Source organism: Ruditapes philippinarum, unplaced genomic scaffold, assembly GCF_026571515.1.
Source record: "Ruditapes philippinarum isolate M1 unplaced genomic scaffold, ASM2657151v2 ctg112_1_1_1_1, whole genome shotgun sequence".
Lineage (NCBI taxonomy): Eukaryota > Metazoa > Mollusca > Bivalvia > Venerida > Veneridae > Ruditapes > Ruditapes philippinarum.
Genome location: NW_026854897.1, coordinates 17,821 through 44,967, shown reverse-complemented (window position 1 = coordinate 44,967; position 27,147 = coordinate 17,821). Strand labels below are relative to the sequence as shown.

The 27,147-nt window shown below is 31.3% G+C and overlaps 2 protein-coding genes across 5 annotated transcripts in view; one reads left to right on the top strand and one right to left on the bottom strand.

The window, feature by feature from the left end:
- LOC132741451 (ras guanyl-releasing protein 3-like) overlaps positions 1-4,202 on the top strand; it is an 82,792-nt gene extending 78,590 nt beyond the window's left edge. For 3 of the 4 annotated variants that reach the window (XM_060729611.1, XM_060729610.1, XM_060729612.1), the window contains one exon: positions 1,160-4,202. In XM_060729611.1, the coding sequence (XP_060585594.1) occupies positions 1,160-1,330 (171 nt within the window). In that variant the 3' untranslated portion in view covers positions 1,331-4,202. The remainder of the gene's footprint in view (positions 1-1,159) is intronic. The other variant, XM_060729613.1, reaches the window with a different exon arrangement.
- Positions 4,203-12,210: 8,008 nt separating this feature from the next.
- LOC132741450 (DNA polymerase eta-like) lies at positions 12,211-26,684 on the bottom strand. The gene is given in 12 exon segments (XM_060729609.1): positions 12,211-13,419; positions 13,611-13,783; positions 14,321-14,386; positions 14,814-14,937; positions 15,518-15,637; positions 16,301-16,404; positions 17,077-17,231; positions 18,085-18,171; positions 18,174-18,277; positions 19,025-19,159; positions 19,638-19,780; positions 26,523-26,684. Coding segments are annotated over 11 exon segments (2,199 nt in total). The 5' UTR covers positions 19,763-19,780; positions 26,523-26,684; the 3' UTR covers positions 12,211-12,413.
- Positions 26,685-27,147: the final 463 nt, after the last annotated feature.

Below are 27,147 nucleotides of genomic sequence, written 5' to 3'. Positions count from 1 at the left end.
TGATCGAGATCATTTTATCTTATATGAAATAACCCTTAACCTGCTGGAACCAAAATTGATAAGTCATTGCCGCCAGTGTAGAGCAAAGCCGGCTTGATATTGAAATCCCTTACAGTCTGAATGGAGCGTTCCGCTTACAGTCTGTAAAGTTTGAATGGACCGTTCCATATCTCCCTTACAGGATGAATGGACTGTTTCATATCATATGTCCCTTACAGGATGAATGGACTGTTCCATATCTCCCTTACAGGATGAATGGACTGTTTCATATCATATGCCCCTTACAGGATGAATGGACTGTTCCATATCTCCCTTACAGGATGAATGGACTGTTTCATATCATATGCCCCTTACAGGATGAATGGACTGTTTCATATCATATGTCCCTTACAGGATGAATGGACTGTTCCATATCTCCCTTACAGTCTAAATAGACTGTTTCATATCTCCCCTGCAGTCTGAGTAGACTGTTCCTCTTACAGTCTGAATGGACTGTTCCTCATACAGAATTGATTGTTCCGTATCTCCCTTACAGTCTGACTGGAATATTCCATATCTCCCTTACAGTCCATGTTTAAAATCTTAGCAAGTAAGTTTTACAAGATTAGCAAGTAAGTTTTACAAGATTAGCAGGTTAAGGGGTAACCAGTAAGAAAATTAACATTTAGGAATGAATATCTTGGGAACAAGTCTTACAACCACTGTATATAGGTTACACTGGTCTGCAATGTCATTTTGAAATGCATATATGTGAGGCCAGCCTGAATGTCCTTGCAATCTACCAATATATTATTGTTTTGCTGACTGCTCAGTTTTTTTTACATTAAAGACAATTATAATTCAGTCTGACTAAAGATCTTATGTTTAAATGTTGCATTACTAAGGAGCTGAATTTAATCACATTTTTATAGCTATTGCAATAATTATGAAAAATGGAATATATTAGAGCAAAATTCATTCATATAGTCAGGATTAGGAAAGTATTTTTGTTCGTAGATATGTAGGTAAACTTACTGAACCTTTTTAAGCTTCTAGATTCAAATACACAGGGGAACAAATAAGCCTTTTTTTATTTCCTGATACAAAATACACAGGGAAACAGAGTTAATCTTTGTCAATGTCACATGCACTAAAAAGGTTTTATTTTATTTTATTTCAGGCGCGTGACCAACTTAAGATAGAGAATGAGAGATTAAAACTTATGCTGAAATCTAATATGGATCAAACAACAATATTGAAGTCTCAGATGGGTTCCATTCGCAAGAATACAGTCACTTTTATTCTAGAACAAATGGAAGCATTGCACATACAAGGAGACTCAAAAGTCTAGACTGGTTGCTGTTGATTCCAAGCTCAAAATTTATGGACTGGCTCTGTATTTTTTTCTGCTATAGATTGAGATTCTTAGGACATGTCTATGAACTCATAAACTATGAATAGATCAGACTGGCACCTGGTGATTGGTTTTGAGCAAGTAGGACACTGTGGACTGGTACTTGTTCATGTTTAAGCTCAAAGTATCTTGACTGGTTTTGGAAATTTTTATTTTTGTGAGCAGACTAAAAATGGATTATAATGTTCAGTGCTGTGCTATATTTAACTACACATAGGACGGATGTCTTTTACAGCAAATTGTTAACTGGAATTGAACCAAAAAAAAACATATTACCACCATTACCTATATACATCGTAAGCACTTTTGTTTTGGATTTTATACGTGAACATAAAAACCAACCCAGTCCTCAGCAACAGGATATCATTTTGTTCAAACCTAACCTAGAGATCCAAGTTGATGACTGAGATTTAGTCAGATGTGTGAACATATGACATCTCCACCAATGGCTTCATTCATAAACAGAAAGAGGCCAAATGTTGTATTTGTGTTGTCTGATTAAACTAATGTGTGAGATAAAGAGTAAAAAAACTCCTGCTGGTAGAAGTTTTAAGGAATGGTTGTAAGGACATGCTCCTTAGTTGTGTGCATGACAATGATAAAGTGATCAAAGCGATTCAGTGAATCGCTTTACCGCAACTTTAAACCATAATTTGAGAAAAACCTTGAAAGTTCACATTGAAATTCAAAACAGGAGAAGACAACTCATTTTGAAGATCTCTTAGTGAATTTAGTGTTTTGGGACCTTGCAGAATGTAGTGTTCTGTGACCTTGCAGAATTTCAATTCTTACACTGAAGCAAAACTAGCGGGTAACAATTTTAACCAGTTTGTGTTCAGAAAAACATCGTAAGGATGTCACTCATCGCTTATTTTTTTTGCACTCTCTCTGGTACATTTGTGATCAAGTTTTAAATGGAGATATTGCTCTGTCCTGACGTTATACAGGTATTATATGGGTTCTAGTGATAATCTCAAGTTTAGGTAGATGAAGTTATTTCAGAAAAAGGAACAAGACCTTTCACTAGTATCCCATATAAAGTACAGGTTTATGGTGTGTATATGTGTATAAATTGAACATGATAACAAAAGTTTCTGATCATCAATATTTAAAAGAACCAATACATTTCGAGGAAATCCATAATATATCCAAGAGGGACAATATAACAATTTGAATGGTTTTTCGGTTTACGAGGCAAAACCAAACTGCATCTCTAAACTTCAGTCATGCATCGTTTTGAGCTTTTTTACATTAATCATGTTTGAGGTATACACATATGTCGAACACGCTGGTTCTGTGTTACACATAGTATGAATTTAAAAATAGAAACATTTTGTGTATGATTATACAATGCCTCGCTTGGAATATACTCTGTTATATTTCATACACTGTTTTACATGAACAATCTTTTTTATTTACTAAATATTACAGCAGTGGTCAACTTTTCCAAGATATTACACATTGTTGCCATATTTTTTGTTTGAAGGAGGTTTTCGGGGTATTTTGTTATTATTTTTATTTTTGCAAGAAGTGTTACTATTAAATTGACATGGTGCTTTGTAAATTTATATATCATAATGAATTGGATTGTGTTTGACATTCAACCCTTTAAAGATAACAGCGTTAATGATAAAAGTCGTGAGAAAAGAGCAATGCCAATCTATTTTTAGCTATTTAGTATTAGATCCCAGACATTTACAATGATAAAGGAATGTAATGCCAATGTACAAATTTTAATCAAGGTAAAGCTTAATTGATAAATTCAGCTTTTAATTAAAAATATTCAAATTAATTTGGGTTTATTTAAGAGTTTTGTTATTATAGAAAGTTGTTACTGATGTTCATTTTGAAACTAATTTAGAAAAAAAAACTTCAGAAAAAATAGAAGTGCTTTCAAAAATTTATATTTCATATAAATAATAAAGAGAATTATAGGGGTTTTTGTTGTAGGCTACTTAAAAACTAAGTACATTGTATGCACTTAAATGAATTAAACATTTAGTTAAAAAACAGATATAAAATATAATAAAGGCAGCAAACTTTTTATGATTATTTTATACAAGCAAATTATTTTCGATTCAAAATTTTGGCAAAAAAAGTGAAATGCAGTACTAATATTGATTCACAAGGGGAAATTATGATTGCTTTGTTGAAATTTAATTTTTTATCAAAGGACAAATATCAGTTTTATTTAAAAAAAAACTTTTTTTATATACTTAATTTGCAAAACAAAAAGTATTGCTACAAGTAAAAAAACAACAATTAAAAATGCAAAATTTTTCAAATGTGTGAATACATGTATTTTGTTTCAAGAATAGAATAAAGTTTCTCTTAGGGAAGAAAAACAATATTATAGATAAAACCATATTTTTAGCTCGACTATTCGATAAGAATAAGTAGAGCTATTGCAGTCACCCGAGCGTCGGCGTCAGTGTCGGTGTCTGCGTAACCACATATGTTAAAGTTTTTGTAATAGTTCAAATATTTTTAAAGTCCATTGACATATGGCTTTGAAACTTTGCACACTTGTTCACCATCATGACCCCAACCTGTAGACAGGAGGAGGTAACTCTATCAAGCATTTTGACAGAATTATGCCCCTTTTTCGACTTAGAATTTATGTTAAAGTTTTTGTAATACCTCAAATATTTTCAAAGTTCATTGACATATGGCTTTGAAACTTTGCACACTTGTTCACCATCATTACCCCAACCTGTAAACAGGAGGAGGTAACTGTATCAAGCATTTTTTTTTACTATCAAGCACTAAGAATAGTCGAGCGTTGCTGTCCTACCGACAGCTCTTGTTTTGTAAAAAGTCACTCATTTTGTGAAATTAAACCAAATTGATTTTGTTGAAAACACCAATATTTATTGTGAAAGTTTACCATTTTTTTTTCACAAAAGAAACCAATGCTTTATAATGAATGCACATGTTATAAAAATTTTCTGTATTTTACTTTATAATAATTAAGTATTGGAAAATACAAAATGTTCATTAATTTTTCCCAAAATGAATGAAATTAAAAATGATACTTTAGTGCTGACAATGCTTTATAAAAATTAACAAAACCACTGTTTATGCCTGAATGATAAAAAAACTGCTGTTAAAATAGAAACCATTGTCATATATATATACAAAATTTTAGTAACCTGGTCACTATGGTGATCAAATGATTGATTATTTTACAATATATTATATAAATATATATTTTTGCCAGTCAAAATTGAACATTCCATCATTTCATTTTATAAATAAAATCATTTTCTTCTTCTACTCATTTCCATAATAAAAAAACCCATAGCACACTATATGTAAAAATGAGAAAACATACATGTGTATACATTTTGTGTTTGATACATACTTTATTGTGAACAAAAAACAACAACCCCATATGTACTGTTATAAGTGCTAATGATGCTATAATGTCAGAGGGTATTGGTTCAATACTGCGGTATTTTATTTATTTACATATATATAGTTACTGCAGTGTGGCACTAAACCCTTGCAATGAAAAATTGTGCTTATTTAATCATTTATACTTATTCATACACATATTATACTGCATTTTATTAAAACTATTTTTTTTTTCAGGTAAACCAACATTTGCCCCCACTTGAAAATCACCTTTCATATTTGCTCTGCCCTCACTTTCAATAGAAATATTTATATAAAAAAAGAAACCTATTCAAAGTTAGCTTATTTCCTCAAGTAGGTCTGTAGTCAAAATCTTTTAATGTAGCTTTTGAAAGAGATACGTTTTATTAAAATATTATAAAAAATATTCAATTTTGGGGTCTAATGCCCATCTTTATGTTTCAACTGAGGGACAAATGTCAAAGAAAACATTTTCAGATAGGGGCAAATTTCCTAGTCCGGATTTTATTTTTTAAATTATCAATAATTTTTTATAAAAACAGAAATTTAAAACAACATGCCTCCAGTTTCATGTTATTTTTTATGAATATTTTGAAAGTGTTTTCATTAGTCATAGTTGAGATATTATGTCAAATGAACAAATAGGGTAAAATTCATAAGTTGGCTTAAGATACTTCCAGTTTGTATGAATTATTTAACTTTTTAGATATGCAAAAATTGCCCCTACATGTACTTTGATAGTACATTGTATCACAGTTTTAGAGTATGGTAATAAAAATAGTTATTTCAGTCTTTTTATGTAAACAGAATGAAATGCATTTCACGGTTTGTTAATAAATTTGAATTTCTAAAACTTTTGACACAGTTCTCTGAATTTTTAAAAACAATTTTTGCAACTTCATTCTCTCATATTTGAATGTGTGCAGCTTTGACGATTTTTGTTTCTTTTTTGCAAAGAATGAGAAATAACCAGAAAAACATAACACCAAATTTGGCTGGAATTTTAAACAAAATGATAAATATATTATAACCATAAGTGATCACTTATTATAACAAAGCTGAATTTTTTTTATTTTTAATAAAATTGACATATTAACTTATTATTATGAAAGGAAATTTAACACCAATGCATGTGACTACCATCCTAATGCCTTCTTCAAAAAATTGTTTTTTTCTGACTTTAAGTTATGGGTAGCGAAGGATCAGCCTCACAACCTTTGAATGTGTTGTCTGAAATTATTAATAATAACAATTCATCAACCTGTATGCTCTTAACATTAATTCAGCCACTTTTTGTTAAACATTACTATTACTATTGTATTACAGCAAGCCTAGTCAGAGAAATATAAAATATATATATTGATATATCAATATATTTGATAAGATTCCATATTTATTTTATAATTTTTGTTGCTCATCTAATGTCATAGTTTGTAAATATTAAAAAATAGTTATATATTAACATTTAATAACCCTTAATCTGCTGGAACTGAAAAAATGTTATTAGCTTCTGTTACCTGAATAATAGAGCCCGGCAAGTCTGCACCTCCGTGTAGTCTGACCCACCTCTACACAGTGAACACCCTGACACCGCTGGTAACTCAGTTTTTATATTTTGATATTGAAATGTCTGAATTTTCAAATGGACTGTTCCAAATTCAAAGCTTGGCAAAATCCATGACAAAAATTCAGGAGGTTAAGGGTTATTATTGTTTCATCAGCTCGTTAGACCATTTTTCTTTTCTGTTATTTTTTACATTTTTCTTACTTATCATTTTTTTTTTTCATGTTCAGTTTATAAATGTGTCGAGAGTGGTTGATTTCTGTGTATTTAGTACATAACAGGGGTGCAGCCCGAGATGGTTGCAGCTGATCCTTGACTTTTATGGACTTACGAATAAGTCTCTAGTTGAAACCTTGGTGTATTTGTTTCATACATAGTACTACATTCTGTAAAGATGTACAGCCTCAAATTTTTACTGTTATCTAGTTATAGAAATTTTATGTGTAATGTATTTTTCATTGTGCATGAAAATTCCCTTTGTCTGCTGGCTTCAGACCACTATATGTTCTATATATATGTTTTCATTGCCTGATTTAAAGAGTGTAAGAAATGTTATGTTGACAAGTTCAATGTCTTATTTAGATGTTACATAGGGTCACACTTTTAGTATTTCTTAAAAAGACATCATTTTAAAATTTATTATTTTAATTAAGAAAAGAACATTATTTTCCAGGTTTTTGTTAACCAATATTTAATACTGAGCATTTTCAGGAGGTATTATTTTATTCTCTTTTTGATACTGGCTATTTAGCACTTTGTTTAAAAATCACTAATATTATTAATTGATTTATTCAAAGCGGGACAAATCCATTTTACAAATGTGTGTGTGTGGGGGGGGGGGGGGGGGAAAGTTTTCTTCTTTACTTTACAGCTTGAACAAATACATTCTTTAAATAAAGATCTGTATTTAGAATATCTTTAGACCTAGTGCAATTTTACTATTTATCTACTAGACCTGACCCTTTTCTTATGTGCAATATGTTTCCGTAATACGAGAAAATTTGATATCCAAAATTATGACCTTTTTAGATTGTTTTAAATGTTTATTATGTTATTAAATTTCAGATATAACTTTTCTAACAACTTCATAAGCACATGATATTTTTGGCAAACTTTTTGAATATAAACCTAATTTTTTTTTAATCTGAAAAAAAAAAAAAATTTAATATATAAAAGTAAATATTTTTCCATGGTTCGATTTACACCTTGTTGAAGTTCCAAAATTTACTTTTTTGTCTTTTTTGCCAATCTTTATTCTTCTAGCTTTTCTGCTTATTAGTTTTATTTGGTAAAGCTTAGCTCTAAAGTTTTTGTGAAAGTATTTGTTACCTTCCTTTAATAAAACTTGGGCTTTTGTGAAAATATTTATTATCTCCCTTGATAACTCAAGCTTTTGTGAAAAAAATATCTACGTTGCAATGTGGACAATGAATAATAAGTTGGTTACTTAAAATACTTTGCGTACCATTTTACCAAATATTTTACAGCATGAAAATTAAATATGATTAAAATCAAATTATATTTTAAAATGTTAATAGTTAATATATATGTGTACAAAACCAATAGTTTATTATATATATTCAGATATTTTTTTCTTTTTAAATAGATTTTTATACAACATTAAGTATGTAAAAATTTTATCAATACCTCTTTAAGTTTGAATAGTTTTATTTGTTATTATTCTTTTATGCTAGTCAGATTTCATTATCACCTGGAATACCAAGTCAAGCCAACCTGTGCTTTTATACAGTCTGGCCTATGCTGTTGTTTGCTTAATTTTAGCATGAAAACCCCTCACACTAACAATGGACTGTCCCAAATATCAAGTGGGACCAGTCCATTTTAAATATTAATCATGGAAATGTAATTCTCCTCAGTTGTCAGTTATATTATTTATCATATGTGCAAGTGTAAATGTCCACTTGGGACATATTTTAGACTAACCCTAACCCTGGTTAGTCAAAATGGCCTCACATGATATTTTTTGAATTTTCCCTCAGTGCCACTGTATGTAAACCATAAGTTAATAGGCTGAGTACATCACTTTATTCACTTATATTATGCTTGGTCATTTTTTTAATGAGGAAAAAAAGTTGAAATAAGCACATGAATTACTAGAGCTACATGTAAATTATTAGTTATATAGATTTGGACAAGGTTAAATGGCCCTATATAAATAGTTGTTTGAATATATAACCTAAGCTGCTAGACAAGGATTATATTGCAAACAACCGTTAATATAACATACGGCCATATAACCTTTCAAGAAACTTGAGATAATGAATTAATAATACAGCACTTCCATTTATGTGAAAGTACTAAATTGACAGCAGCCATGTATATAGTCAATAATAACGTTAAAATTATCCAATAAAAACCGACAATCATAAAAAAATAGGCAGAGTGATGTATATTTATCCCAGAATTCTATTCATAAACAGTCAGTTATATCAAAATATTATTCTATTTATAGGCAGAATAACGTTTACATCATATAGACATCATATATGAAAAATTAACTTCAAACCATTCTATTTGAAACAGGTTTAAGGAGCATAAAAAATTCTATATACATTGTACATGTAGTGTAAAATCAGAACTTCAGTGCCCCCTTTTATGACAATACATGTATCCTTCTCATTAACAATGGAATGTTCCAAGTTCATAGGGGAATAAGTCCATTTTACAAACAAAGGGTATTAATGATAAAATCCTGAAAAATCGTAGAAAATCATATCCTATTAAATATTTATTTACCTTACCAAGGCTTTGTTTTTTGCGGAAGTTAAATTGTTTTCTCATTCCTGTTGCTGTTTTTACATGTGTATGATTGTGATTTTATTAACATTGTAAATATATATAATTATGTATATATGTATTGATATTAAGATAATTGGTGCAGGCCATCTTTGTATTTCTCTTTGTTACCTATATTTTAAATGTGTATACATTATGTTCTATTTTTAGCCCTTAACCCTTAAAGTGCTGGAAGCCTTTGCCACCAGTATAGTCTAGAGCCAGGCCAGGCTGCACATCCGTGCAGTCTGACCAGGCTCTATACTGTTGGCTGTCAAACTTTAAGTTGATATCAATAAAATTGATAATGGACAATCCCAAAAATGGAAGTGGGACAAGTCCATTTAAAATATTCAGCTTGTTAAGGCTAACCTGCTGAATTTCTAAAATGGACTTGTCCATCTTTTTATTTTGGGAACAGTAAATTAACAATTTTGGGAAGATGAAAGGTTTGAAGTTGGTCCGCCAACAGTTTAGAGCCTGGTCAGACTGCATAGATGTGCAGGCTGGTCTGGCTCTGTACTGGTTGCAAAGGCTAACCACTTTTGGTTCCAGCAGGTGAGGGGTTAAAAACTCATTTTTAAGAATCATTCTGTTACTGTTATGGACATTGACTTTCAATCAAACATGTCTCTCATCAAAATATAAGGGATATAGAATTAACTGGTTGGAAAATCTTGGATATGAAAATCAGACAGGAAAGAAATAATTGATTAGTTTATCCAGTAGATAGATCAATTATTAGTATTCTAATGTGTAAAAGGAGCAGCATTGAAAATAAAGTTCAAGAAAAAGAAATACATGTAGTAGACAGGGAAAGTTTTTCTTTAAATTTTATATCAGAGAAATCTTTAATTTTGAACTGGTCACAGGACAGGAAATTTTCTTTTGAAGGACTTGGGTTAAAACTTTCCAAGAGTTTATGTTGGAATAAATCATTAAGGCTGTATATAAAGAAGACAACACTATTTAATTTTCTTACTTTTAAGATTTTACCTATCATTAAGCTCTATAATTTCTTCAGTTTTAGAGAGATATGTTTGATAGGAAGGTTATTTGTATTGTCATCAAATATGTTCTAATCTTTATCATTTTAGTACTTATCATTTTATGGTATGCAGTTGAGATTTTTATATTTGTAATGTTACTGAAGAAATTTAGGAAATCCAAATTATAATGCATCTAGTAATTCTCTCAAATTGAGGGTGTTAATATATAGTTGGGCATTTTTACACACACAGTTAAATGTTTGGATAATGCTTTAAATGGATTATTGTTATTATGATTAAGTGTATTACAGATAAAGTAATTGATAGTCAATTAATTATTATTATGAACAAAGGTTTTCGAGACAATTCCCTACCTTGACACTTCTAGAAATTTAAACATATGGTAACCTTATATAATATATATACACTGAGCTAAAGAGTATCTCCTGAAAATGTTTTTTTAACCTTGGAAAGATTTTCTCAAAATTTGTTTTTATTCTACAGTACATCATCACCTTTGTGCAATAATGGGTTAACTTCTTACATTATTTAATAGGAGCTAACCCATAACTGCACTAAGCTGATGACATGTAGTTATTTTTGGCGGGAATTATTGTAATGCCGATTGGTGAAAGCATGAGAATAGATTGCCATGAGAAATGGTCTCACAGTATACATGATTTACTTTAAAACTTATTGCATTGTTGAATCATTGTATAACAGATATATTAACTTGTACTATATATCATAATATCATTGGATCATTAAAACTGACACAACCATTATGTTACATGTTATATGAAACCAGAAAAGATGGAGGACAAAATAAAAATATTAACTGTACAACATGTTTCGTTTTTATTTTCCTTGAGAATATATAACCCCTTGAATGCAATTAGCAGTGATTTTTGTTACCAGTAGAGTCAAGCAGGACATGTAGTCTTACCAGACTGTTGAAATCCCTGGGGGGAAGCTAAGTTCCTAATGGTGGAACAAAAAAGTACAAGTCTATTACAAAGTTCAGCAGGGTCAAAGTACAGGTAACTTTTTTCTTTCGACTCAACCTGCTATTTTCCAGAGCTGTTTTCCTAGAATTTATATTTTCTTACTTATCTGTTTCTTCTGAAATAACTTATATTTATAGGATTCAAAACATTTCAATGCTGAAGCTTAAACATATATGAAAATTTGAAACTGGTCAGTAGTAAAGAATCTGATCAGACAACACAGATAGGCAGGCTGGTGGTGGCAAAGGTTATACAAAGGTGTAAAAATCTATTTTTACCACTGATGACCTTGACCCTACCAATATATAAAATACTTCAGTTAATAGAATAAGTTTACACCTGTAAGTGTAAAAATCTTTTTTTGACATTAGTGACCTTGAACCCTCCCTAGGCATGTCTGTATTAAACAAGAAAGACATCAGTTTAAAAAAAAGACTGTATGAGTAAAAATGTTTCAATTTATTTTTTAACACCAATGACCTTGACCTCAGTGACCCCACCCTATAAAAACTAAGAAGACCATTAAGGTATCCACCTACCAAATATAGAAGACATCATTAAATAAATTAGGTAATTAAGCGAAAATTAAGATAATTCCAACATGTCACAACAGGTTAACCATACATTATATAAGGCCCTACTTTCAAAGATAACTGGTAAAATTGGATTGGCAATGTCATGTACTCTGTATTGATTATAAGTGTTATGAAGTTATTAGTATAGACAGAACTTAAGATATTTCCAACTTGAAGGAGGTTAATCATATCCATTTTTCTAAATGCTGAAAAGGGCAATAACTTGATAAAAATGGAAGCCATAGTCCTGTAACTTGCCATATCATGTACTTTGTATTGATTATTAAATGTGTAAATTAGAAAGCCATTGGTACAGGTAGAACTTAAGACAAATCTGATTTGCGGTTTTAGGTTAATCTCATACAGACAGACGGATCATACTTTATCCATATTTGTGTCCTAAGAAAATATAAACTGAATTTTTCACAATATTTTATTCAATAATCAAATATTGATCAATAAATAAACCATAATAATATATAAAACATTAATATATATGTCGTATGTATTATATAATATTGAGGTAGAGACTATTTAAAACAAAGCCATCATTTAAATATACTAATCGAAAGCTTTTCCTAATTAGGAGGAAACACATACAGATCATATGTAAACACTTTCTAATATAAAGGAAAACCATTTATCGCAAACAATAAATAAATAACTTAAGAATTAGAAAAAATGATTTTTAAAATCCTTTGTTATTCCTCTTTAGGTATGTTTTGTAAAAAATATGTCAAGCTTTCCCTGTGACCCACCAAGTTTCACTTTTTTACTGTTCCTTTCATTTCCCGGAGTTCCCGTACTTTTTCTCTTGACCTGATTCGCTGCACTATTCCTACTTTCAGTGTTCATATCTTTCTGTAAATCCATTGCAAAATGGAAGTCCATATGTTCAGGCATTTCCCAGACAATTATCATCTTATCACATTTTTCACATTGCATGTAATCTTCAATTGAATAGTCAGACTCATTAACAACATCATTTGTTTTAGCTAGATTTGTTTTCGGACCATTATGATCACTATCTGATTCTTTACCTCCTTCCATTCTGGGATTCCCAATTTCATCATCAGAATCACCGAGTACCTCTATTTCAGTATCTGTTGATTTCACAGTAAGCTTTGGTGTTAAATCTTTTGAATTAACGCAAATATCACAACCAGTCTTTATGGAGCCATTTAAATTTTCCATTTTCTGTCCAAAGAATGATTTACTAGGCATATCTTTGGATGTACTAGGTGTTGGTATACTATTGTCAATTGTTTTAGACTTATCTTGTGTATTTCCAACGTTTTCTAATTGTTTTCTTTTAAAGAAAGACTTCAGACTGTTGTCACTAGATTTACTATTTTGTCCTTTGTTTTCACCACTTTTTTTTGTATCGTTTGATTTTGGAGACTCATCACGATCTTTTTTAATTTTATCATTTACTTGCTGGGAGAAAAATGACATAATTGAACCTGGTTTTTCCTGTTTAACAGGTGACTCATCATCAGCAGGCTGGTTTTTACTTTTTATTACTACACTATTTTCACTATCAGAAGACTGGTTATCTTCTGTGAAAGTACAAGTTGACTGGTTCCCATATTTCTCAGACTGTGTGAGTGACATTGACTGGTCTTTTCTGTTAAACATGTCACTTATACTCACACTTGAAGATGAATCATCTTGAAATTTTCCAGCAGACAGTCCCAAACAAATGATAGGAGGACACCTACAATGGTGAATTATAATATTTTATGCAAGATATTTCTTTTTCACTTTTTGTCTCCATTAACAAATTACCCTTTCAGAAACTTTCACCAATAAAAAAAAATTCTGTGACTTGCCAAATACTGACAATAAATAACAAATAATTAATCGTAATCTTGCAAGAATATTGCAAAAATAGTACTACATTCTTACCATGATGCTTGATGTGGGGGACTCGTGTTGAACTGTTGTGCATGAGTAAAAGCATCACTGGCAAACTTTGCAGCATCATACTTGATTAGAGCACACACCCTTGATGCTGACACTGGACGTGGATGACTCTCGTATCGCACTGACAATGTCAGAGATTTCGCTGTCCTCTTATTCTACAAAAAAAAAGTTCTGTTAAGTTAATTACTAACAGAGGAACTTATAAACCAATTTGAAATAAAGTGATAAAGTACAAGGCTGTGAGGAGTGTTTTATCACTTTATCTCAACAAGTTTGATAAGTTCAATATGAAAAGAAACTCATGTAAGATTATTCTTATCACATAAACTGAATAAGTACTCCTTGTGTTTTTTTTATGATATGCTGTGTAGTTTCGCTGTTATTGCTGTTATATATATCTCCGCAGGTATTGGGTACGCAATATGAATTGGATTTAGGATAGATTTGGACAGTAATCCTTATCATCATGTCCCGCCATATTTGTTTATTTTGTTAACAGTGCATATGAAGACGGAAATAAAATCATCAGTCGCCTCATTCGCATAGTTATTACACTAGTGCAATATTGGTTTTATGACACTCCTGCTCCATGGTATACATGTTAACTTAAAATAAATTATATCTATTATAAAATAGATTTATAACTATCTTTATAAAATAGATTTATAACTATATAATATTACAAGACTTACATTTACTTTGTCTTTTTCCAATCTTTCATGGACTTCTTTAGCTAACTCAGTCAGCCAAAATTTAACCTGAATAACAAAACAATTTTCTTAACCCCTTGAAAACATGTATCCATAAAGACTTGCTTAAATCACCATTATAGAATAGCCATCCTGCACTTACATAAAGTGTGACTAGACTCTTATGCTATCAACTGCTTAATCTAAAAATTCCTCATGTATACAACAGACAGTTTGATATTCAGTTCAAGAAAATTCAGATTTCTATTTGATAGATCCCTTTTTTGAACTTTTATTTGAATGACAATAGATTTAACCACAAACATTGACATGAATTGTGCTCTTTGTTAACAAATAGTTTGTGGTGAAATTCTTATTGTAATTAATTAGAATTAGACAGGTCAGGGATCTATGCATTTCTAATTTCTCTTAAAAATTTATTTGACTCAATATCACTTATCATTCTTTTCTTTCAAAATAAACTACAGATATCTACCTTCTCCCTTGTGTTTAAACAATTCTTTCCTGTAAAGTTTTTGCTGCAACCAATACTTTTAGGTAACTGCCTGGCAGCCACAGGGTCATGGTCGAACCCTCGGCATACCTCATATAACCATGACCTATTAAAATGAAAAATGATCAAAATTAATATCTATACAACATGAGAAAATTATGAGTATGAAATTTAATATTAGATAAAACAAATAAAAAAGATTTTGTTTTATAACAATTATGCCAGCTTTTTTTTTTATATTTTTATTCAAATTTTAACCTTACAAACACCAACCAACCACAATTATTATTACTTACATAAATCATTCTGATAAAAATATCAATATTAATGTATCTAGCATGTTTTGGTAGAAATGAATGCTTAATGTATTGCAGACAGGAGAGTTTTCTAAAGAATGCCTGACATTGTTCTATTTTACCGAATGCTACTCTCGAAACAAAAAGTGATTAGTTTTGCAATCAGATAGAGCCAGCCAGCAAAATCCATGCAGTGTTTGAATTGCAATTTTTTGATATTGAAATCCCTTGAATTTTAAATGGACTGTTCCGAATTCAAAGCAGGACACATCCATTACACAAATTAAGCACAGTAAGGGCTAAAATAAGTGATTAAAGACTGACTTTTATTAAATAATACTAAATAACAATAATAACAACTATAATGACAATTTACTCTGAGAAAGTTACCCATTTTTGTCTCCAAGTAACTGTTGTAATGCTTTCTCAGAGAATTTTAGCAAGTCTCCCATGTTCTCAGCCTGAAGATGTTCCATAACTAACTGCCCCATCTTTCCACCTAGATTACGTCTGCAGTGAGAAAAAGACGGTTTATTAAAAGAAATATCATATCTTTTACATTAGTCAACCCTAAACCTGCTGGAAACTTCAAGTCTGACCTGTCTCTGTAAAGTTGGTAACTCATTTTTGTATTTTATTACTGAAATTCCTTTAAGTTCTAAATGGCTGTTACAAATTCAAAGTAGGACAAAAGTCTGGATAAAGTGTGATCCCTAGGAATCATTAATTACATCAAAATTACATGAAAATTGCAATCTCGGTATGATCCAGTCAGTAAATGATGGTTAATGAGAAAGTGCAACCCCTAGTCCCCTATGCATCCCCTAGCCACGACTTAAGAGGTACTCAATTTTCAACATTTAAGTGCTGGAATCCATTAATACTCAAATCCAGCAGGTTAAGGATTTATCTGGAAATACTTTTTTACAGAAGAAATCAGCACAAATTTGCAAGTAAGAAAGTTTTAAAGTTTTTATTTGGGAAAATAACTACACATACATTTTTCTTTTTAGAACATATGAAATTTTCAGTTTTCAGCAGATACAGAGAAATAAAATCTTTTTATCATCTGAGAACGAACAATAAAAATATTCACTAAGATGAGATACATGTATTGATTTTTCTTTTACCATGATCAAAAAATAGATAAGTGAAATACTACTATGAACTTACATTTTCCTAACTGGTAGTGTGACAAACAGATTAGGAACTTCACTGTGAGGTAATATTGTCTGTTTATTTGGTTTGTGAAAACCACAAGCTAATTTAGATAACATCTGAAAATAAAAAGAACCATTATGTAAATCACAGTACTGTTTAAACATTATAATTTGTGGGGCACTAATTTTTGCCTGTTTTTCATTGATAGATCAATCCTGAATTTTATTTTGAACAAAAATTTTATTTTGTCTGCTTGGCGCTTATATTTATAATAAAATTTGCATTTTTTTCTTACTTGTAAAAACAGATAATCCAAGAATTTAAGAACCCACAAATATGTCATTTTTGAGAAAACCATGAAATTTCAGGCCCAGAAAATTAATTTAATTAATACTGAACTTCACTTAAAACGAAATTCCAGTTATAAGGAACGAAATAATGAATACAAGACATTAAAACTCATAAGAAAATATGCAAATAATTATAAATCATTAAATTGGTAATACACCAATACTGTAATGGTCATATGACGACTTTTTGCAGCTCGACCAGTGGAGGAAGACCTTATGTGAACCTCTGTGCAATATTTCAGATACAAGGTGGCACCTGAATAGAACCATCAACATTCTCATTTCTGTAACCTTACTGGATAGCTTCCTCACATGAGAAAAATTCAAAGTCCCTTGCTGGATTCAAACCCACAGCGGTGAGGGGCAAGTAGTTTGAAGTCAAAAACCTTAACCACTCAGCCATGTATGTCCCAACCAAAATATTGAATTAAACCTTACCTTGTTATGAGCAATACCAGCTGAACACCTGAATCCAGTATCACTGTACACTGCCGCTCTCATTTCCTCAGCTATAACCGCACCCACAGCCAGACGCTTATTATAACAATCCATCGTATCTTCGTCAAATGTTGCACTTAGCCAGTCTGACAAATCTTTACCATCTGTAAATAAGTTGGAGATTAAGGACACATAGATCACATGAAAATAGACTGGTTTAATCTGTAGATGCAACCAAATTTTCATGTTATTAATGAACAAAATGTGTTCATAAAACATAAAGCCTACAAGTAATAAAAATGCTCATGTCAAAAAAAAAAGAGTTGATAAAAGCACAAGGCTAGCAGTATTTTTTTATATTTAAAGCCAGACTAGTTTACAGTATTGTCTTCTTTTTAGTCATACAAAACATGAAAATCAAGTTATTTTACTTATCTTTTTAACAGAACATCTTAACATGCTATGATGACATTTTTCCACTTATTTTACCTTGTATAGCTAATTAGGATCGCAATTTTCCATTTTTTATGATTTATTTCTATAGATAGGGTTACATTTATATGGTAATATTATATTTGTCTTTATTTCTTTATCATTGCCCTTGATGATATCATATTTTTCATTTTTTTTTTAAATGTTAAACATGGCTAGATTATTTATTTTTCACCTTTCTGTACTGTCAACATTACTTATCAGAGATTTTTCATCTTATATAACACAAGCCAAGAAAGGGCCTCTTCTAAAATAAATTTTCTTTAAAAACATGCATTTTATCCAAAAAACTGAACTTACACCAGCATTTTAACTTCTCAAATAAGAAGTTTTAGTGACAATTCTTCCCAAAATCAAGAGGATAAGGCCTTTTCCAATTAAGTGAGAAAAATCACTGCTAATATACAGTATGTCCACAAATTTCTTTCTGACAATGATTTGACAAGGTCTTTTTTTTTTTTTTTTTCATTACACAACATAAATTTCATTATTTTTATAACAATAATATACTTATACCTTTCTCTTTATTGTGACCTACAACATGTGTATTAGGGAGTTTATCTAGGGAGACTCTATCTTGACTGAGAGATGACAGTCGTTTTCTACCTCCTCGGTGAGATCAATGTAGGCCTCGTCTACACTCGCTCTTTCTACACAATTACTGAACCTTGATAACACTTCTATAACCTCGGCCCCGCCTTCACGATACCTGAATATCAAAATCATAGTTCTTATTTAAAGAAATATGGCAAATAATATGAATCTGTACTTTTAGTTAGGTATATACTATAAATACATGTACATCTAATCATTATCTAGACACAAATACGATCATAATTTATAGGTAGCTTTCACTCAAGTTCAATGGTCAACTTCCCTTTTGATGACTCGAAAAAGTTGTTACATTCATTCATGGGTAGAAAATATTTCCGTCAATTTATCTGCTGGAATTTAGATTCAATCTTTCAGATCATAACCCTGTCATATGTTTGGGATAAACTCTCAACTTTTAAGTAAATTTAATGAAAAGACATGTTTTACATATGACCCATGTTTTAAATGCTGTCAATATGTATGTTAAGTAGATGATATACACAAACCTACACAAATATAATTTTCTGTTTATCACATACCCAAAATAAAGAGTGTTTGAAGTGCAAATGAATTACACTTCAAAATGTATGCATGGCCGTGCAAGACCATTTTTATGGAGTTGCAAAATCGGCAAGGGTATGACTGTGATAATTATGAAGAGCAACTGACCCATTTGTAAAAGTTCATTATAATTTACTGTCATTAACAGGATTCTGGATAATTAGACCTTAAATTAACCATTTCATGACCTACACATAATTGTCTGCCTCTTGAATCTCTTAAATCATTTTCTTCTTATTTGTGAATGCAAAATAAACAACTTGGAATATTTGGGGGGAAAAAAAACATCCATGGTACATACCTTGTAAGATCAGCCTTTCCCCGAACTAGAGGCACTCTAACAAGGTTGATACTTGGACACTTTGCTTTCGCATCATCTCCCCTCATTTGTCTTGTGACACCAAAATCTCGTGCTTCGTAACTTACAGCTATAATTCTAGAAAACAATTATACAAAACACCTATATGAAAAGACTTCATTTATCATAACCATTGAATTATAAATTGTTTCCATCTTATGTACAGTAATATTCACACTTTTGTGAGTTTTGACAACTTTTCAATCAGTAACTTCTTCTTGCAATATCATTTAAAAGAATAATTATACATAGTACAATATCAAATACAGTGATTAACAACATACAGCCTCTAATACTAGTAGATCACTTCTAATTCCAAAACATCAAAATTCTGGATATTAACTTAAAACATATCTTTACTCATCTCAGGCCTACACTGTTTTCAATAACATTTGTCACTCGCCATGTTTACAAAATACATGTATTGAATGAACAATACTGAAGGTGAGTTATAACTCACTGGTGGTAGACATCATGGTAATTTTAGTCTTTTTAAGTACACAACTTCATTACCTCATATATCGTTCAATTCAGTGAAAAAAAAAGAAGAATTTACCCTCCGCCTTTCCATGGATTATACTGAACAACTGCACATGGTTTTCCCTTTAAGCTGGGGTCCAATCTTTGTTCTACTTGTACATAGAAACAATCCATGTCAACCAGTGCTACAATTCTCTCCATACTTTATAAAGAGGGAATCTGAAATGCAAAGAAAGTCTTTTGATGGATTAGTAGGCCAAAGTTTATGGTGATTCAGCCAAAAAAAACCACAACATACATTGCCATTGAAATTTGTTAATGTTATAATCAAATAAAACACCATAAAATTTCAATTTAGATGTTACAACATTGCAATGAAATCAGGTTAACTACTTCTTAAAGGAGCAAAACAAGCCCTGTACGTTAGACAGCAAGCTTGAATATGATAGAGGATTAAGAAAATGTATAAGTCAAAAGCATGGGCATAATTAATTATTCCAAAATCTATGACATGTTCTTATGCTAGGAAATTGGTATGAGAGAAAACAGTCTCAAAGGATTATCACAAAGTGTTCAGAACAAGGATAAAAGAAAATTTTGTGTTTCAACTTTCAAGATTTTATTTAAGTTTGATAATCCAGCACCTTAATCATGTGTTATCAGTCTCTTTTAAATCTGTTTGGTGAAGAGGTAAAATTATCTTTCATGATAGTGAATTACATTTTATTAATAATTATATCTTGACTCAAAGCTTTTGTATTTATTTCAACTATAACAATGTTTTCCAAATTTACCTTGGGAATTACATCAAATGCAGAGCTCAGCTGCACTATATATTTGCATTTATCTTTATTTAACCATTTAATGTGGAAAAACTTTATAAGTTAGAAAAAATAAAGTGCTCCTTTCCTATTTTCCTAAATTTTATAAAAATTGAATTGTTTATAATTAAAATCAATTATTTTAAAACAGTCATAGTGGCACCAGCCATATTGAAGAGATAATTTCTGCTTCAAATTGCTACATGTATTTTTACTCTGACTAATTTGTACGATGATCTTTAATCATTCTATTTTTCATTTTTTTTTAAAAAACAACAATTTTTCATACATTGTATTTCATTTTAATCCAAAATGACCAAAAATTATAAAAAAAAACAAACATCCTGATTATAATCACTTTTAAATACCATTTATGCAATTTTCCCAGAGCTAGAATCTTGATAGCCTAATTAATTTGGTGTAAACTTTTTTCAAACTGTTAAAGAAATGCAGTTCATGGTTTGACTTGTAAAAAAGACATCACCCATCTAACATTATCTTGAGGCTATATCCTGGAATAGACCCAGGGGTTTAAACCAGGAGTATATATAAGGTTCATTCGTTGTCTATAGTTTATTATATACAAGTTTTACTTCTGAAATATACATAGGGGTCTAATCCAGGAGATTGCCTATCTTGATGTCTTTGACAAGTCTAATTAGTTGGACTTTCTGGTGTCCCCCAAGGCTTGGTCCTGGGACCTTGCCTTTTTTTATCTTACATAAATGACCTCCCTGATAGTGTTAAGGGCAAGGTTAGATTATTTGCAGATGATACAATAGTATACCTAACAATAAACTCAAACCAAGATGCACAAACCCTCAAAAAAGATCTCAACAATCTTGAAAACTGGGAATCTGATTGGTCCATGAAATTTAATCTAGATAAATGTGAAGTCCTTAGTATCAGCCGCAAGAAACATCCAATAACTGTCAGGGCACTCGTTTGGTCGTTTTTGGGGCCGAATATGGGTACTGTTACCCTTTCAAAATCATATTATGTATTTTTCCCCTATGTCATTAAAAGAATCCCCTCCAAATTCTAAAATAAATCAACTTAAAGTAATTTGTTTGATTTGTTAGTCTAATACTAGCTATTGATTTCAATGGTAGGAGAATTACAAACTATTGAAACCAATGGTAGGAAATAGTGTAATGAGTAAATGTGATAAAAAAATACACTAAATACATGGTAACATAAAATTTCGAATTTGCCTTAAAACGACGCAAAATTCCCCTTCTTTAGGGTATGGGTACCTGTCCCCAAAAGGTGTCTAGTGCCCTGACTGTTAACATTCCCTTATAATTTACATGGTCAACAACAAAAATCCACTGAGGCTGCAAAATATTTAGTTGTAACAATTAGTTAAGCAGTGATTTTTTTACCTCTGCATCCCGAGTCCAGAACTCAATGAATTTGCTGTGGATGCAAAGTTTCAAATAATGTGCATCTTTTGGACGCATTCTTTTTCTAAGTAGGGAGTCCTGTCTGACAGGAATTTGGTAATAAATACCAAATTTTGTTCAAGTTATGTCAATCATATTCTAGGTCTGCAAATCTTCTACAGATAAAAAATAATAAAGTGCTATACTATAGATAAGCATAAAAAGCTTAAGGAAAATGAAGTTTTGATTAATATAAAACTAAATTAATGGAAATAAACTTATTAAATTATTTGACAGTTTTGAATAATTTCAGTATCAGAAGCATTGTAATTAATGTAGAAATCAAATTCATTTTTTCTCCTCTCTATTGTTAATATACCTTTCATATCACTAAAGCAATATTAAGCCTTGTAACTTGTATTTGTTGGCTAAATTTTGGGACTCATAGATTTATAGCCCAGCGAGTCCTAGGACCCACACTGATGAGTTTGTAAAAAAATCACTGGTAAAGACCTATCTTGGACCAATAATATAAACAACATAAGAGCAAAAGCAAATAATTCACTTAGATATATAAAAAGAAATGTCAATACTTCAATTCTAACACTATCAGGAATTTTTTCTATATAAACAAAGAAGGCCCGAAGCGTGCATTATTCTACAACAATGCACTCGCCGTTCTTATTATCTCCCTGTGTATTTTCACATTGAGGGCGCCATTTTGTTTGAAAAATCTGATAAATAAAAACAATTTTTTGTCGAATTTTGTTGTGAAAACTATCTAGAATAAAAGAAAATGGTCTAAGAAAATGAATCCGAACACCAATATCTTTTATTCAGTCGTTAACGCTGTACAGATGTTTAAACAATTATTTACATGACGTCACAATGCAGCCCCAAACAGCACGTGCAAAACAATCAAATCAAGTACGCTATTTTAATGTCGCAAATGAGTTAAGTTTTACATTTATTTCACTTTTAATAATTTTTATATCGCTTGAAAAAATATAGAGTGAAATAAAATAAACAAACAAAGTTTTATCAACGTTTTCAAAATTCGTTATTCTCTAAATGTTTCTACACAAGGAAGATTTAACGACAGTTTTTCCATACCACTGGAACAGCCTTTAAAGAACGTTTCTATTGGAAACTCCGAGGCGTAAACAAATTTAACCAACAACATTATAATAATAATTATATTTTTTCTTGATGTGTTAGAATGGAAATAGATATTAATTCTTTGTGCATTATTGTATAATAATGCACGTTTTTCGTTCAAATGCTTTGTAATAAATCACTCAGGCCTATCGGCCTTCGTGATTATATTACTACGCATTTGAACTCAAACCGTGCATTATTCTACAAGTCAACAATGCACTCAGAATTGATATCTATTTCCTAAACAAAAAGGTTAAAGAAACTGCCAACAAAACCTATGTAAGGCCCCAGTTAGAATACTGTTCCTCAGTTTGGCATCCTTGGCAAAAATATTTGGTTTACAAAATAGAACAAGTTCAAAAGGTCAGCTGCCAGATATGTATACAACGACTACAATTACACCAGTAGTGTATCTAGAATGTTAAGTGAACTTAATTGGCAAACTCTAGAGCAGAGGCGCAACATCAGCTCTGTTACCCTACTCTACAAAATCCAACACAATCTTGCAAGGGTCGACCATCACTATCTGACACCCACTAGAAACCTGAACTACCTGATACCATACTCAAGTACACAATACTACTCCTATTCATTTTTCCCCAAGAAGTATCTGTGTGTGGAATGGCCTACCCGTGTCCTTACAAGCTAGCCCCAGTTTAGACCTCTTTACTGGGCAGCTGCATCATTTTTATTTTACCAGCTCTAATTCAGCTGCGCTTTTAACTTTTTATCTCAGTCTTGTAGTTCTTTTTAAACTTGCTTTTATCTTATACCTATAAATTTGCACTTAACACATTAATTTTATTTTAACAGCTATTCCCAGACAACGCACCTGCTTAGTGTAATAGTTAACGATTTTGAAGCAGTATGATGTAGATGTAGACTAGCATCTGGAATGGAAGTGGCTAGCCGTAAGGGCCCATACGGCTAGCCAAAAGTTCTAGTCGTACGTGAGTCACGTACGACTAGCCAGGACACACTGTATTGGCTAGCCATACAGCACATTTCAAAATTATAACGAAAGTCAAATATGCATATGTTATTTTGTGTCTTTAAACGAGGATTTTAACCAAGTACCCTCATTTGTCCTTGTTGTGTTCCCTTTAATAAAGATGCTCAACCATTTTCAACAAAAAAACGAATACGAAGGTAATACAAGCGTTGTTATCTTGATAAAAGTGTCAAAGTTTCATGACGCATTATACAAAGTACATGCAAAGCTATATTTATGATTAAATAATTCATTTGTATGAAAGATGAATTAATAAATCATTTTTGTTAATTAAGCACATGGAATAAATAATCATAACGTCAAAAGGAGCTTGTTTCATAAAGGCATGATCGGAGTGGAATAAATTAAATAAATTTAAAAAAAAACAGAACATTGGAAGAAAAAAAAACGGCGAAAAGCAAAACCAATTGTATAATTTTTAAATACAGTAGATAAATATTGAACATAAAAGCAAAACGGCGAAAAGCAAAAACAATTGTATAATTTTTAAATACAGTAGATAAATATCGAACATAAAAGCACAATCAATTAAAGCCTATCCTGGGAATAGAATTTTAAAATGCGTTTCAGGGAACATGCAAACTTTCCTCAATGATGGACAAACTTCGATCTACTGTCAGTAATTGACGCAATTATCAGAGCCCAACAACAATTATTTTCGGTGCTTGTTTTCATTTTTAAAGGTGTTGAAAATTAAACTTATTGAAACAAAAAATGATTATCCCAATTTTGTAAATTATTTCAATTGAATCAATTGAATTGATATTATTTAATTGCAACCGAAATGCTTTTTTTTCTCGTCGTCTAGAGATGACAAAGATCAATATCATTTGTAGTTTCTTTACTGTAACAAACATGGCGAATAATCTTTAAAAGGTAAACATACGAAGACAATTGCTGTTTCTTGGTTAAAATCCTTGAGTAATGTCATAAAATATCAAATGCATTTTCGACTTTGATATAATTTTGAAAAGTGCCGTACGGCTAGCCAATACAGTGCATTCTGCCTAGTCGTACGTGACTGACGTACGACTAGAACTTTGGCTTTGCCGTACGGCTAGCCACTTCCATCTGGAATGCACAAAAGCAGTGATTAATCTAGAAATTCCTTACAATGCGTCGGATGATGCACATGTTTGAAAACAATGAGTCCTGTAGCAAAATCAATGAGTCATGTAGCAAAATAAATGCATCTTAGCAGAATTTTTTTTTTTAATAGCAGATCCTTGACATGATTTGCATGTTGATTAAGTAATTAAAGTGTATAAAAAAGTTATTTTTGGTACTAACATTAATTGCAGGCAAAACAATTTTTATTGGCTGCTCAAAAGTCAAAAATCTAATTTGCATTTAATAATTTATATTTTCTTACTACTTATGTCTAATACTGTGCATTATCCATTTTGATTGTTCGTAATTTGCACAAAATGTCCCTGTCACACTGTATACATACTGACGACTTTTATTGCTCCTTGTATGCCTCTGTGTAGAAAGCATACACAGACAGACCTTTTGATCATGAAAAAAGTCATGCACAATGTTTCCCTGATTGGTTAATCACCCTGTCAAATATTCTGATGATGTAATAGACATCTTTTTTTTTTTTTTACTCCGCGTGAACTTGAGTGACCTTAGGGGAAATCATTACACACCTGTCAGATTATACTGTAACTTACAGCATTTCTTAAAATAGCAACACTTTTTTTTCAGTTACCAATAATTATCTAAAATATTAAGTAGATTAAATGATTTTTTGTTTGCTTTATTGGATTAAATTTACGGTAGTAGAAATGTGATAGTAGAAATGCGTATCTGTGTGGGAAAGGGATTAGGTAAGTAGATAACTTGGAAAAATGCTATAGGGAAATGGATAAACTCAAAAATATGCGTAATTACAGGGGAATGCTGTTGGTACCAGTCTTGTCTGGATGACTAAATAACATACAATATAAGTCTGGCACAGATTTTAGATGCGCCTTTGCTGACGATTTTCCTGTGCCCTTCTCATTTTTTTTTTTGGCGTCAATGGCACAGGCAGATCTCTGCAAATTTAACCAGCTCTCATGCAAAATGGACGCTCTGATTGGCTAATGCCGATAATGGGCGGTTACCGATCACAAGCAATAATTGCTTGGGATTTAACGTTTCAAGCAAATGGGGGATTAGTCTTGCACTTGTTATCATCGGAAATTAAATTATTCAACTGAAGAAATTGAATATTTTTCAACTAATGAAATTAAAGTAATCAAACGGTACATTGAAATCACTAGTCGTGATATTTTGGATTATAAATTACCTGATTTGCATGCGTCAAATTAAACGCACATATTTTGAAACTGTGCATCTTTTTCGATTTTAATGCTTATTTTACGCAAGACGCACATCTAGATTAATCACTGCAAAAGTACCAACATTTAGCATGTAGCTAGGTATTCGTATTTGTGAATTTCTTGTAAAATAATACATAATACGATAACCGTCTCAGACGATCTTTTAAGAGCGATACCTAGGGTGAAAAAAATGACTCATACGAATTAATTTGTGCACGAATGCCTTTTGCTCAGAAAAAATAAAATGTATTCTACCAAATTTTCAAACAAATATAGTGTCACATTAAACGGCTGACTTTTTACTCAGATGCCCTGTAGATTTCCCTCATAGTGGCAAAACATGTACCTTTGGATTACATAAAATAATTTTTTTAACAAACTTAAATTTCCCAGACTATTTGCGTTCTAGAAAATCAATGCAGCGTGATAATCGACAATATGGTTGAAGACCGCTATGTATTTTCAGTCTTAATAGTGCGAAATGGGTTCTTTTTCGCGAAATGGCCCCTTCCTCTACGTGATAGACTTATATATTCCATACTAACCTTTGTGATTCAATGCACTGTATCCCCCCCGCTCCATTCCCTTCCCCGCAACACCAATCCACTCCACACCACCTCTACTGCATTTCTTCACTTCTATAAACGTTCTGCAATTCCCACTCAGATCTACATCAATCCATGCACTCTTTTCCACTTCCATTTTATACTCCATTTTATTCTACTGTACTCTATTCCCACCAAATCTGCTCCGGATCTCGACTCTACACCACTTTTATCTCCCACCCACCCTAACCATTCGGGCCTTTCCACTCCCACTGAACTGCACTCCATTCTGCTTCTCCTCCACCTTCTGCCTCTGTACTTTACTCCAACTATAT